At 41.9% G+C, this 14,816-nt stretch overlaps 1 protein-coding gene across 22 annotated transcripts in view; it reads right to left on the minus strand.

The window, feature by feature from the left end:
- Window positions 1-1,022: 1,022 nt before the first annotated feature.
- LOC118315013 (neuronal cell adhesion molecule-like) overlaps window positions 1,023-14,816 on the minus strand; it is a 71,367-nt gene continuing 57,573 nt past the window's right edge. For 6 of the 22 annotated variants that reach the window (XM_047333134.1, XM_047333138.1, XM_047333130.1 and 3 more), the window contains 16 exons: window positions 14,538-14,567; window positions 13,671-13,772; window positions 12,873-13,070; window positions 12,551-12,621; window positions 12,137-12,362; window positions 11,868-11,983; window positions 11,571-11,775; window positions 10,718-10,840; window positions 10,070-10,246; window positions 9,567-9,602; window positions 9,004-9,063; window positions 8,626-8,745; window positions 7,133-7,294; window positions 6,261-6,392; window positions 5,902-5,980; window positions 1,023-3,046 (listed from right to left, as the gene is read on the minus strand). In XM_047333134.1, the coding sequence (XP_047189090.1) occupies window positions 2,800-3,046; window positions 5,902-5,980; window positions 6,261-6,392; window positions 7,133-7,294; window positions 8,626-8,745; window positions 9,004-9,063; window positions 9,567-9,602; window positions 10,070-10,246; window positions 10,718-10,840; window positions 11,571-11,775; window positions 11,868-11,983; window positions 12,137-12,362; window positions 12,551-12,621; window positions 12,873-13,070; window positions 13,671-13,772; window positions 14,538-14,567 (2,084 nt within the window). In that variant the 3' untranslated portion in view covers window positions 1,023-2,799. The remainder of the gene's footprint in view (window positions 3,047-5,901; window positions 5,981-6,260; window positions 6,393-7,132; window positions 7,295-8,625; window positions 8,746-9,003; window positions 9,064-9,566; window positions 9,603-10,069; window positions 10,247-10,717; window positions 10,841-11,570; window positions 11,776-11,867; window positions 11,984-12,136; window positions 12,363-12,550; window positions 12,622-12,872; window positions 13,071-13,670; window positions 13,773-14,537; window positions 14,568-14,816) is intronic. The other 16 variants (XM_047333137.1, XM_047333135.1, XM_047333141.1 and 13 more) reach the window with 12 other exon arrangements.

Genomic DNA, 14,816 nt, shown 5'->3' on the forward strand with positions numbered 1-14,816 from the left:
AGAAGGGGAGAAAGTATTTGCAAGACACAAGATAGCAGACTTCCTCGCTTCCTGACACATTGCTGTGTGATAACGCACCAGATGGCGGGCTGCTCTCTCACCATTATCCTGACAATATGACTGCAATGGAAGTGCCACAAGTGAGCACACACACACACACACACACACACACACACAGACACAGACAGATTGAACCCAACTGTTGTTTCATAAGGCCTTTGTGTAGCCGAAGGCGTTCATATTCACAAAGCCCACCAGCTCCTGTTCGCTGTACTTGTACTCAAGTGATTCCGTTCATGCTTCTTTATATGCTTCTACACTCCACTATACAATTCAGAGGAAAATATTTTACCACAACATTTATTTGACAAGTGTAGTTACATGAAAAAACACACTAATTTATAAAGTACAGCACTTCCTTAAGGATTCAATCTGTGGTTCCCAACCCTTTTGGCGTCTGACCCTCAACAAAACAGCAGTGTCTGGTTGTTTGAGGTGGTTTTTAGCAGCTCCACCAAAGAGACATTTCCACTCTACACTTCAGTTCATTAATTGTTTGTGGCCCAAAGAGGTAGAACTACAATTATTTAACAAAAGAAAATGAGAGAATATTCAAAAACGAATGTGTTGTTTTTTTTTCAATCTTACCTCATTAATCATCAGTCCAGATTTACTTTGTGAGCAGTTTTGGAGGAGGTTGGGAACAACTGTACTAAACTACCAAATAATGTCACAGTGTATAATAATATCAGTCTGATTTTTTTCGAGTGTGAGTACTTACCAAAATATGGTGGTGTGCCCATCAACACACCACCACAACACAAAACATAACATGCATATACTGAGCAAAATTCCCAGAACTGTAGCATACTGAAATTATTCTGAAGCTTTATTGTGTGGTGTAATATTTTGTTGATAAATAGCACCAAGAATAACCGGGTTTTGATGAGTCATTGAATCTCCATTCAAGAGCATCACTCATCCTGAGAGCGGGCAATGACAGACGAGTCTGAAAACTGAAATCAAAGCAGATAATTATTTATTCATTCATTATATTTCCAGTAGCTTCAATTTCATACTTGCACTAAAAGGATAAACTTAAATAGAGAAAAGAAAGTGATTTCTGTTAGTACAAATCTGTTTCTTAAATACAAAAAGAAAAAAATTGCAATACTGCCAGAAAAGGGCATCATTTTGGCAGAATATTAAGACTGCGTAGAACCAATACAAATCAGAAAAATATCATTCTACTTATCGATTAATATTGTCGCTACAGCCTAAAGGTTGTTGCGCAATATCAAAGTTACATAACTCGCTGACAAGCAAATCAGACAACAGTCCAAATGTATATGTGCTTCTCTGTCCAGTTAGTTACCATTACAATGTACACAGCAAGAAAACAAAATGAATATAGATATTCTCTAGAAGTAGTCTATATTTTAATACAGTCCTATCAACACATTAAACCATGTCATGCACAACATTGCCTTATACGCTGCTTGTCCCTGTACAACCACTTAAGGTATTTACAAATTCAACAAATATTCTACAAAAAAAAAATTATAATAAAACTTGATACAAGTTAAGAGAAAAGAAATCTTGAGAAATCTAGTTCGTACAAGTGAACAATGTTTTTTCGTAATGGGAATTGAATAATGTACTGTATCTGGACATACACACCTCACACACACTCACAGACACACCCATACATTCATACACTGCAGGAATACAATCCGGTACTGTACATCATGGCTGCAGAGTTAATGCGAAATCAAAATGTTTTTTAATGTTTTAATGTGATCCAATGCTGCTCCGTTTAGCTTCCTGGAGGAATCAAATCAGTCCAGTGTCTCGAGGCTTTTGGAGGAGTCTTTAAAAAAAAAAAAAAAAGAAGATGAAAAGTGTATGAATTATTCCTCTCCCTCCTTTACGGTCCTCTTCTTTAGCTTATCTAATCCTGTCTTGGATGTGACCCCGGGAGTCCCACTACTGTCTCTGTTCCAATCACTGAACTCTGGAAAGAGTCTTCAGAAGCAAATTATTGTTTGGAAGAAAAAGGCACTACCTGCGGAAGGAGCCCTGACTGAGGCAAGCTGTCATACCCTCAGCACTTTTCCCCACCGGCCTCTAGGTCAAGCTCAATAAGAGGAGGTCACATGCGGGGCAAAGGTCGTTTGACATGCCATGCAGCATTTCAGTTTCCTGCTTCACAGGTGCAGGTGGATCTTTCGACAGGGCGGTGACGTGACGGGTGAAAACGTGTCAATGCAGCAATCTCAAGCATGCTGTGTGCACAGCTCCCAATATTCAGTTCACTTCATATATATATATACATATACATACAGTATATATACACACTTTACATGATCTACCGTGTGCACAGTAAAATTCGTGATGGAATTATATGAACTAATTACATAGAAGTTCTGAAGAGCACTGCATAGTCTGTAATAGATTCCTGGTACACCCAAAAAAAGGAAAGAAGCAACACTTGTTAATATCAAAGTGTTAATTTATATATGGATTCAGGTAATATCAGGTACTGTATTTCATGCACTGTTAAAATCCTATGACTGGTTGAGCTACATAATGAGCTACGGGTGTCCAAGCCTCCCTGTGCAGATTTCCAACACTAAAGTCTGTCATGACTCGTCTGTGTGGTGCGGCGTGTGTGGCACTGGGGATGGACGTGTGGATCATAAAGCCGTGCGGTGCTGGGGCAGCCCTCTGAGAGAGAGATGTGGGGATTGAGCAGTCAGAGCAGCCCCTCACACTGGGCGGCGTGCGACGACTGAGCAGCTACACAAACGAGTTCAAGGAGTTCATGGCGTTAATGGGAGACGGGGCCCCGGAGCTCTCGTGGCCCTCAGCAGTGTCCCTGCTGCCGCTCTTTCCGCTATACTGGCCGATAAACGAGCCGTCCTCGTTGAACTGGCCGTCTCCTCCTTCCCCGTAGTCAACTAAACTGTCGTCACTGTCGTCCCTCTTAACTGTCCCATTAGACGGCGTGCGGCTCCCTTTTAACGGTTTATGGTCCTCATTGTCACTGAAGGAGAAAATAACATGCAGGTGTTACAGGTGAGATGGTGTGATAGATGCAACAAGGATTAGTGATCACTTTTTTTTAGATGGAGCACTGCACAGCCAATAGTTGCTTTTACCACAACCTACTGTGTGTATGGTAGGTAATGGTAAAGTTGTTTTTTTCCTCCCCATATTGAAAATATATTATGCCATTTTTAAAAAAAAAATACACTCAGCAGCTTTCATGAATGCAGCAATGAATATTCCTGCCCACTGCACAAGAAGCAAATTTGAAATTGGCTTGCTCCATTTCTAAAAAACTGTGGCTATGAATGATTAGTTGGTTTCCAACAGGCAACAGGGGAACAAAGCTCGAGCATCATCACACCTTGTTCAATTCCCCCTGAAACCAAAAATGAAGTGGTGAATGTGTTGTTTGACAAAAGCAGCATCCCCCATCCAAAACACAAACAAAACGAAAAAAACACTGAGGTTGTGATGAAAAGGCAATGATATGAGCAACACTTGGAAAAAAGCAAGGTTTCAGCCAAACATCCCCCAAAGCAAGCGTGATACGTATCACAGTTTGGCAAAATGCATGAAAAATCTGCAAAGAAACGTTTCTTTGGTTACCAGATAGTTGAAAAACATTCCACATCCATGAGTTGAACGTCAATGAGATAAGCTCATAAAGCCATCATAATGCTGAAACGTTCCTGAACGGGAACATAATCGATAATGATCAGTAAGCAAAAGCCTTCTCAGCACAGTGAGGCTGCAGAGGCGAGACTTAAATGATTCAACTGTGTCCTGCACATGATGATAGCTTCATGACCAAAATATTAAACGTGATGACGGCTGTGGAAAACCTGGGATGTGCACAGAGCGGGCATTTATTTCTCCACAGTGACTCAGCTATCCAACGACCCTCCTCCTCACATGCTAGACTCACAGAACGATGACCCCGCCCCACCCCAGCCTCCCCCAACACACCCTCGTCACCCTTACCTGTCCCGAGACCCATACCCCTGGATTAGGAGGAGATCCGGCAGAGATCCCGCACAACACAACAGTCACTCCTACAGTAGACACGATTGCACTACACACTGCAGCTTTTACAGGCACATACGCTGTGTACAAGTACAGTTTGAACCCACAGTATACGCTCTCCTGCATTCAAACAAGAACAGCTGCGTTGCGTCAGGTAATGCCTTTATTGACATACTGTAAAGTTCCAGCTGAGCCCAATGAAACAGCATGGATGATAATAATAATAATTTGATGTCCATGGGAGAGGTCTCCTTGCAGTGTAAAGAGGACCTTCATTTTTATCTTCCCAAACAATTTGTTTTTATGGATACTTTTTTTTATTGTCAAAAAAAAACCCCAAGACAAAAATAAACGATGAATTCATCAGTCACGTGTCGTCCGTGTGTCTTGTGTGATTCATTATATTTCATACTTCTGGCCTATAGAGCTCCATCTATTTTGAGTGGATCCCTCATAGACTGTCCTGCTGCTGGGAAAAGTGCTGCTGAATATAGTCACTAACAAATAAAGGAATATTTTTATGAACACAAACTAGAAAGCCCAGCTGTTTTAATAAATTATTCAGCTTTAAATAATAAATAAGGTTTATATTCATGTTTTTAGAGAAGATTTAAATCTAGGAATATGGGCTTGAAGCTGTGAAGAGGTTCAAGTTGAGAGGTGTTGATGAAATGTTGGTTTTGGTCTTTTAAAGGTATTTTTTTGACAACAATGAAAAGTAGAATATCGTCAGCCTTATCCTTTAAGAATTGTTACTATTAGTGACTGGATACTGACCTGTAATAAACAGCATCAACTGGCTCTTGTACACTCAGTGATGACTGCCTCCCCTCAAACATGCTGACAATTTCATATGCATCTATATTCTGTATATCTGTATATGAACAGTATTTCCATTCAATACATTATTGCCGAGAGCAAATTTTCATATATCAGATCCTCACAACATGCATATCACATATTATATATATTCTGTATATATCAATATGCATTTATCACAGCAAAATAATCCATAGAATAGATTTATGTATACATAATACAAAAAGGAATATAAAATATAAAAGCAAGGCATCTTATAAATCGACTTATAAAAAAAACAATATTGAAAAATGCTAGCTATACAGATGTAAAGTGCTTTTTTCTTTATTCCGCGTGCGATTGGAGGAGCAGCCTTGAAAGAGGACGCTAACAGGCATAGCTGGATAATGGCTGTTAATTAGCAGGAATGATAGTTTCAGCGATTCTCAATCCTATCAGGGTTGTGTATGTAACTAGCAATACACGAAGCAAAGTACTAATACTATATATACTGTAAACACAATGTATTATGTGTAGCTTATTAGTCTGCATGGGATTTGATGCGTCGGGTCGTTTTAGGATGCCTTGCAAATGAAAGTAGCTTATTATTTTTCTCCTGACTTGTCTTATTAGAATTTTTCCAAACACCCAAACCCCCTCAATCCCTTGAACCTGAAGATTCCTGCTTCTCAAGTGACACCACTCTGCCATATCAAGCACATACAACACTGAGTCCAACACAAGTAGAATCCAGGACGTCCCAAAACCCAGGAGGTAAAAAAAAAAGAATCTTGTGCTTCTCGGTGACAGAAGTTCAAATGGAGTTCAAACTTCTTCTTGTTTTTGAAATTTCTGTTACTGGAGATCCTGGGTCAACTGTTGGTTAGCTGTAAGGGTTGAGAGGAGGACTGGAGCGCAGAGCGCCGGCCCAGCCAGAGAGAGCAGAGCTCGGCACACAGCAGGGATGGGGCAGGGGTTAACTGTAATATCGGCTCTGGGGACTCCAGAGGCTGGAGCACTTTCTCTCACCTGTATTCCCCAAAAGTGCAGTCCTCTTCTTTCATTGGCTGGAACTCCGGGTCCGTGTGTGCGTCCTCCTTCTCTTTGACTGGTGAGAAAAGAGGAGGCCATTAACACAAACTAACACAACTGTGAGGGCGTATGTGTGATATGATATTTTTGTTCTTACAACACACCAACATTTTCTGTTTAACTAGGGTAATAACAACATATCCCCTTTTCTGGTAATTTCACAAAACTATCAAACATAAAAACAGGTTGATCTTAAAATTCAATGATATCCCATTGATTGAATGTTCGCAAATAAATAATTTCAGTGCGGGTTTATCTACGAGTGTCTCCACGGCGGAGTTTGAGCGACTACTCACCGGGGTATTTGCCTCCTTTATTCCTCTGGATGAAGCAGATAATGAGGAGGATCAGGATGAGCAGAGCGATGGCACACATGAGGCCAATGAACCAGCCCTGAGTGGCGATGTCCACCTGTCTGCTCGCCACAGCTGGCCAGAGAAGGAGAGGGACACTTAACATTTATGGCTGGACTTTCTTTTCTCCAATGACAGGGGGGAAATAGAAACAATTATCCCCACTGGAGAGTTAAAAAACCGACAAGTAAAGTGTTGTACGTCAAGTGTTAACGTCACGCGATGTTAAAACGTGTTTTAGATGTCTCTTAGTACCTACTAGATAAATGATAGTTTATTGTTACCAAAAAATTAAGACACATTTCATGTTAGACGGGTTTAAATAAAGCTAATGCCAATGTGAACATATTGGGACATTAGTACTAAATGTAGGTAATGAGTCTTCTTCCCACAAGTGCAAAGAAAGAGAGAAGAAAGACGCTTACACGCACAATCACAATCACACACAAACACATACACGTAGGTTGACTGGGTGATATTAGCTTGAATATTATAACACGTAACACACATTAATAAACGTATATTTGACTTCTATATTAGAGTCACAACCACTATTCTAATTACCAAGTCTACAGGACTGACTGAGTTGTGCTTAAACGGAACCAAACGATCATGCACGCTGCTATTTGGATTCTCTACTTTACTACAGGACATGCCCAGCGTACAGAGTCACCACAACACCTTAAACCCATGTTTGACTGGCTCACAATTCTCAATGGAACTCAATGGCACAAACTACGACACAGTCTACACACGACTCAGTGCAGGGTCAGGCCAGGGCCAAGGTGGAGGCAACCGCCCAGGAACTGCCTCACCTGGTACCGTGACCAACAGCTCCTCGGAGTGGTGGAGCGGCTGGTCGTGGTGACCTCTGGCCACCAAACGCACCCTATAGGACAGGCCCCCCTTTAAGCCCTTCAGCACAACCTTCTGAGAGCCGTTCACAAGCTCTTTCTGCCACTCCTCTTCACCTTCACCTGCAGGGGGGGGGGGACGTTCATGAAGAGAGGTACGTTTGAGGGAGCGAACGCAACTTGAAATGGGCTATGGAGGTCATGACATCGTGACAACTATTTGGGTGGAAGAAAAAAAAAGTCTAATGTTATGGGGTTACACTACAGGTATTGTTGTTTATATTAGATGTACACTGTTAAATTGTTCCTTTTGCATCTGAATGAATTACCCTGGCCCTGAATGCTCAATGTACTGCAACTGAGAAGAACAAATGCAAACAGACAAAGCACACGCGCACACACACACTGAAAAGTGAGAAAACGCAACCACATACAGAAACGCTACAAGTCGAAAAAGACACAAATTGTGTCATATAAGAACAGAAATTTCCAGGGGAACATAAAAAAGTGATGATCACATTTATTGTCTCCTGGAAAAACCCATTGTGTAACTACTTCGGTTACGTTTCGGTGCGACTCACTGTGACGTGGTTGTTTTCTCAGTTTGCAACGTTGTTCGCCCTGCCACTCAGCGTGGCTCCAAGGATCGCAAGAGTTCATCCATTACTCTGGACCTGACTGAAACAGCTTAATCTCTATTTGGATGGATTGTCATGAAAACTTGGTGCACCCGTTAATGTTGACTTCAGGATCAAAAAATAACTTAAGAGATCCTCTGACTTTTCATCTAGCGCCACCTCAATTTGTCTCCTACGTTGCCTTTTGACTGACGCCGGCCAGAATGGCTGTAGACTCCTGTTCTCTGAATGTTGTGCGCGTGTTGTCAAATTGACGTTTTCTTCATTTGCTTTTGTTGCTTTCTATCTACTTGAGTGCGTTCTCTTTCTCAGTGGCAGTGCACTGAGCTCTTAGGGCCACTGCACATAAACATGGGGTGATGAGTCCTCAAATGCATTTGACTGATAATTATGTTTTTGATAATGGTATTTTCTAAATGACCGTGATCTGTGATCATGAAGCAGAAGGTGCGAGAGAGCCATACTACAACAGCGTACCGCTTTTCATCCTCACCGCAGGTGGATAGAAACAATGGAGAGCACTTCAGTCAAATTCAATTTGGCACGGCAAGAATGTTTGTGCTGCTTTTTCACGGTGTTTGTCTGCGTACGTTCCAGCGCCACTGTCACGGGAAATGCACGACGCAACTCTCCAGCACGGAGTAATGAGCAGTCCAATCGCAGGCAGCCTTGTTTATCACCGCTGGGTCCACGTTGGCAGAGGCCAGCGTCAACATGACTGCCAATATTTCTATTCACCTGCACAAGCCAACAATGAAGTAGGGATCTCTTGCCACCGATGTGCACGACAAATAAACATGTGTTGCTTTTGCTTACTGTTTTCTACTGTGTATTCTACAAAAACGTTTCTCTCCGGGCCCCAGTACTCCCAACTGATGTGGGCCCCATCGTCTCGAAGCAAGGAGCTAACGTTCCCAAAAGGACTCACAGGCCGCGCTGAGCACACAAGAGAGAAGACAACCATCAAGATTGGTCTGCTGGTCAAAGGACAATCCAGTAACTGTCAATTGCATGCTTTGATTGAATTATAGTCTTAATAAATGCTGCTATCATATCTGAATCTATGCCCGCGTAGCCGTACACAACAGCAATTTCATTCAGGCCACTAAACCGACAAACAAAACAAAAATACACAAAGCTGATCCTGTCACAAATGAGACATGTAATGTACTAGGATCACAGCGGTATCTGTACCCTTGTGGGGCGGACGGCGTGGAGGAGACCGTGCAATGGGATGAGAGGTTTGGGTGCTTCCTGTAAACAACACGGAGAGGGGTAAAGACGGCAACAAACACAAGACACACACACACACACACACACACACACAAACACACACAGACACAAACACTTTCCACAGGCAAAGACAGCACAGATGCTCAAGTAATTATTGCACACAGTTCACTGGCACGCCAAGCAAAGCCTTGCCATGCAGCGGGAAGCATCACCAGCAGCCACCATGGAAGAAGTGAGAGGGGGTCAAAGTGGCCAAAGGCACTTAAAGAAAATGCAGTCAAGCGCTTTGGAAAGACTTGTGCAGTTTTATCACACAACATTAAAAAGGCACACGAGGCGCAGCATCTTTATCTGTGTGACTTTGAACTTTTCCCAGCTTTGAACTCAGCGGAGCATTTTGGTGGGCAGCAGAATTTGAAAGAGGCAAGGGGGAAATTGCTGAAATCGTGAGGAGTGCATGCTTGCAGTGGGGTTTTTTGAGGCTACGGCTATATCTGTAAAAACAGTCTAGATACCACCGGTACCTTCGCCCACATCTACGTCAAACTGTGACATTAGAGCTTGTAAAGAGAAACAGGACACAGAAAAACAACAGGACAGGAATCATTATAGGATGACCCCCCTGCCCCCCCAACCCGCACCCACACCCACACACAACTCCATCTGTCACTGCACGTGACAGTGAGACATGTAGGTGGTCATGCTGTGTGATGTGAGTGAATTAAATGTAAAATGATCGATCTGACGTTTCATGACGACATGGGTCACCTTTTAAAACAATGCAACTGGATCATGCTCACGTTCCACTTAACACAGACATGAATAAAGCACCTACGTAGATATATAATGCTATATAAAGTTTATGGTATAACATTTTTTGTCAACTAATAGGCACACAGAAAACACAAAGTCAGAACACCCTGCTTAAATAATCATCTGCTCAAATCTTCACGTAGCTTTCCAGCTGAAGAAACATGAATAAGATTTCATTCAATTGATTATTTTTTGTATACATTTGTTGACTTACCTTCATCCACGATGGTGACAGCTTCTTGAGAGATGGCTGGGCCAGCTCCCCTGACTGTTTTGGCATTCAAATAAAACTTGTAGCGTGTGCTGTACTTGAGGTTGGGCAAAGTGACTGAGGTCTCATTGGCGAGCAGGGCCAGCTCCTCCACTGGGCCCAGCTCATTGGAGTTATTGACTACAGGGGTGGAGGGTGGATAACAAGGATAATGGGATGGGGAGGGGGGATGGAAGTTTGGAAGTAGTAAAGGTAAGTTGAATAGAAATATGAGGAGGAGGGGTTGGAGATGGGGTTGGAATGTCAATAATGAGAAAGGTGGAAATGGAAGCATTTGGAGCACAGAGGTGCAGGGTTCAGGAAAAGAAGACGGGAGGTGACAAAAGTTGATTTGTTAATTTGTGTTGTTGTAATTTAGGCAAAAAATTACTTTTTTGAAATGCTCTTAGACCCTTCTAACCCGTAATCTTTGTTCTTTATTGATTTCCATCTCGTAATCTGACTTTGAACAGGATGACAGTACAGGACGTGAAAAGGAATGACAAAACTACAAACTACATGACGGAAGGCGACATTAAACACTGGGCAAAGTTATAAAAGCTGACTGAAGCCCAGCCCTGTGAGTCATGTGGATAACTTCAAAAGCCTCACCTGGCTGATATTTGAGGGTGTAGCCAGTGATGTGTCCATTGCGATCATGAGGAGGACTCCACTTGAGGGTTAAAGTGTCCAGGTTTGAGTTGGTGACAATCAGGGAAGGAGGAGCCCCAGGTACTGTGGGAAAAAAATATTAATCATGAAACCTTTTAGTTCAGTAAAGTAAAGCTAAAGATTTATGGTTGCAGATTAGGGATGTTTGACCCTCACAGAGAAATGAATGTGAAGAAACCTCCAGCACATACAGTATACACTGAGAACAGACTTTTAAGTAAAGTAGGAGATGTTTCTTGTCCAGCAGTTACACTTTAGAAATGAAAAATATTTGTCTAGATTCTGTTTTTTTTAATAAAGGGGAATAAGTAAAAGTATTTTTTTTTGTTTAAAAAGTAACATATTAGATACATATGACTAATCAAAGCAGATTATTTTAATTTGTCTTCAATCATTTCCGGAGGGTTCTTAAATGTATTAATAATTGACCAACCATTAATTCATAACATCAATTATGATAAGGTTGTATAAATGCATACATATTGAATTTTGACATTTTAACCTAATCCTTTTAATTAATCTTTTTACTTTGATTATGATGAAACTTTAATTGAATATTAATTCATTCACAACATGACATTTAGGCCACAAACCTATTCCAATAAGCAGCTATCCATAGTTATGATTAGGTCTTGTGTTTTAATCTTAGTAGAGCAACATCTGTGTTTGCCTTTTTGGATAAACTCTGGGTGATCTAATTAAAATCTTGAGAATTCCAGTCCTCATATGAAAAACTGAAAGAAGAAAGAAAGAAAGCCAAACAGGAATAAAGGGTGTACATGTTTTCTCTTACCTCCCTCGGGTGTCTCAAACTGCTGGGTGCGGCTCACGGGACCCTCTCCTTTACCATTATAAACTCTGACATTGAAGGAGTAGAGACTGAAGGGGTGCAGACCAGGCAGCCGGCCGTGGCTGTGGTTCCCACTGAAGGTCAGTATCAGCTTCTCCATGTGATGGGGGTTGTGTTTGTGGAGACTGCGCTCTTTCCAGTAGTACACCTACAAGATAGGGTTTTGTATACAGTGAGCAGGGTCCCTGCGTGTCATGATTGGTGTCCATGTCAAACAGCATGTAGTGTGTTCTACGCCACCTTGTATCCTTTGAGATATCCCCGTATTAATTTATGAGCCACAGGATCCCAGTGCACTTCTGCCAGAGTGCTGTTCAGCACCACGGCCTGAACATTTTCTGGAGCGGCTACTGGCACTGCACAATGGACACAAGGAACAACAACAACAACAGCTAAGTACAAAAGCAAACATACTGAGTAAATGTCATAGGTTTCACAGCCAAATGTATCACCCCAGGCTCAAGCACAGTGATTTTCCTGTAAGAGGCGAAAAAGTCGCTCAAACTCACAATCCTCTCCTGAGTAGCCGTGGGCGACGGCAGGCTTGGGTCCAACTCCGTGGTCGTTCACAGCCTGAACTTTAAGCTCATATGGGGCAAATGTGGGCGTTCCAGACACAACAAACCTGGAGTTGTTGGCCACAGTCACTGTGGTCCAATCACTCTCCACTGACTTCTGCCTCCACATTACTCTATAGCAAAGCCCTGGGCCATTAGACTGGAAGGCTGTCAGCGGCTGCGGAGGAGAAAGTTTTAAAGTAACTTAGTTTTCCAAAACTTATGATTTTTTTATATGTAATATATGATGATGGGGAAAAACATTGGTTCTCATAAATTAAGGTCATACGTTTCACAGTACAGTAGTCCCTGAACAACAGTTATTGCCTCAGGATTAAAATGGATTGCCTAAAACTACTTTATTACCTTCCACGAAATTACAAGATTGTCATGTTCAGTTCCAAATCCATGTACATCTGTTGGATTCTCATCTGGAGCTGAAAAAAACCCAAAACAATAACGACAAAATGAAATATTATCGAATGAAAAATCTGTCACTGACGCTCAGATCAACACACTGAGTTGCTGATGTATTTACTTTCTTAACTTTAACGTGTTTACTTTCAGAACATCTGAGATTTTAAAGACGGAATCGTGTATGTTTAGAAAACATCGTCTGATTCACTGTCGGACACAAGCAGTTTTCAGTTACAGGTGAAACTGCACAATAGATCAGCTGAGACTCTACCTGCAGCTTCTGTCTTGTACATCCTGGAGGGGAAGCTGGGGCGGCTGAAGCCCACAGTGTTGAGGGCCAAAACTCTGAAGGTGTAGTGGACGTAGGGGGACAGTTTGAGGTGGGCCGTCGTCCTGGTTCCAGGGACCTCGGTGAGATTATGCCAGTGACCTCGGTGGTGCAGTGCGTCTTCATACTGGATCAGAAATTCTGTGGAAAATAAGAAGTACCGTGCATAATTGAACCAATATAGACATGATCTGACAGCACATTCGCAAACCTGGAAGGAAGGCCCGGAAGGTTTGTCTCTCGCAGGAAGCAAATAATATTGTCTAAAAATGTCTAAAAATGCTACCTCCAGCAGTGCTTTCCACGATTAAAGGAGCAACAAGATGACAATACTTATAAACAGTATCAGTATGAAGAAGTATCATGTGCTGCACCAGACTAAAACTCACCACTGGAATCCATTGTTACAACTGCATTGAAAATAGAAACTGTATATAGCCTCCACTGGCAGGGGTTGGTTGCCAGCAAATCGCCCCCCCCACTGATTTTTACAGAATATATTATTGATTATTTGTAATTATGGAAACTCAGGTTTCTCAGTTCATGTCTGAAAACAGCTAGAATTGCTGTAAGAAATTGGTCAAATTGAATCAGTGGAGGCAGAGACATGCTGACTTTAACTCCCTGGATAGTAAACCAAAAAGAATGGATCCTAAATTTTCCATTAGAGGACATAATAACTGTTTTCACATGCTGAACAGTAATCCTCATGACACACAAACACACACGCTTGATACATACTCTGAATAGGACTGTTGTGTTCATCCCCAGGGGTCCAAGTGAGCTGAACACTCCTCTTTTTCTGGTCCGTCAGCTCTAGGTCAGTTGGGGGGTCAGGTCGCTCTGGGGTAGATGCATCACAGTGAGCAACATTTTTAACACATCGCACTGGGAAGACATTCACACTGACTTCATATTACAGAATATGAAGGCTCCATGCCAAGACAAGATGAAGCGAAAAACAAAACAGGGTGTCTGGTTACATTCATTTGTATTCCATAATATTAAAAATAATGATATATGCTAAAGTTGTTATGTTACTGCTCTATTTCTTTACATGGTCTATTTGCCCTGTGATACACATGCAGACACTGCATCATGCATATGAAACGACTGACGCTCAATTTGAGCATCTTCCGTAATCATTCTGCGTGAAATCGAGTCCCGGGCTCACTAAAGAGGCTCATGGCTCGTGTTTTGGAATTGAATTGATAAAGTGAAAAGGCATGCTTTGAATAAATGAGTGACGAGGAAACGATCCCAAGTGGTGCAATGGAGAAATGTTTGCTTTACAAATTGTCTTTGCATTGAAGTTTGAGAGCGATTTCTTCCCCTTTGCCTAAATGTTGAATTTTTGCATCAGTGGTTTAATGCAGTCAAACTTACACAAATGAAAAAACATACAATTTATCACAAAGAGTAATGGAAAAAAATAAAATAAAACACTTGAAATCAAAGCTGGTAAATCAGAAACGTATAAATGCTCCGTGACCGTCAAAAAAAACCAGCATCTTCAGGCCACGACATGCTTCACAGAAACATCCAACAAATAATACAAGCCCATGTCAGCGGAGCACATCTGGGTGCTCATGTGTGCTGCAGGTTTACCGTAGACAACAGCTGGAGTCGGTGTGGCCTCTGCCAGGTAGGAGGGCAGGGAGTGAAATGGGAGTTTAATGGTCAGTCAACCATAAGGAAACAAAGAAGATTATCTGGCACGCTAAGAAGGCGATAATTAAATATTCATGCCACTGACAGAATAGCCGATTAAATCCGCACCAAACCTCTTGAGTAAACTCTCAGGCTTGTGACCCTTGACGGGCTGAAAGGCGATATGTTGTGTAAGTTATGAGACAGATTCACTTTCCTGTGGAGACCTGAGATGCA

Source organism: Scophthalmus maximus, chromosome 7 (genome assembly GCF_022379125.1).
Source record: "Scophthalmus maximus strain ysfricsl-2021 chromosome 7, ASM2237912v1, whole genome shotgun sequence".
In the NCBI taxonomy this organism is placed as follows: Eukaryota; Metazoa; Chordata; class Actinopteri; order Pleuronectiformes; family Scophthalmidae; genus Scophthalmus; species Scophthalmus maximus.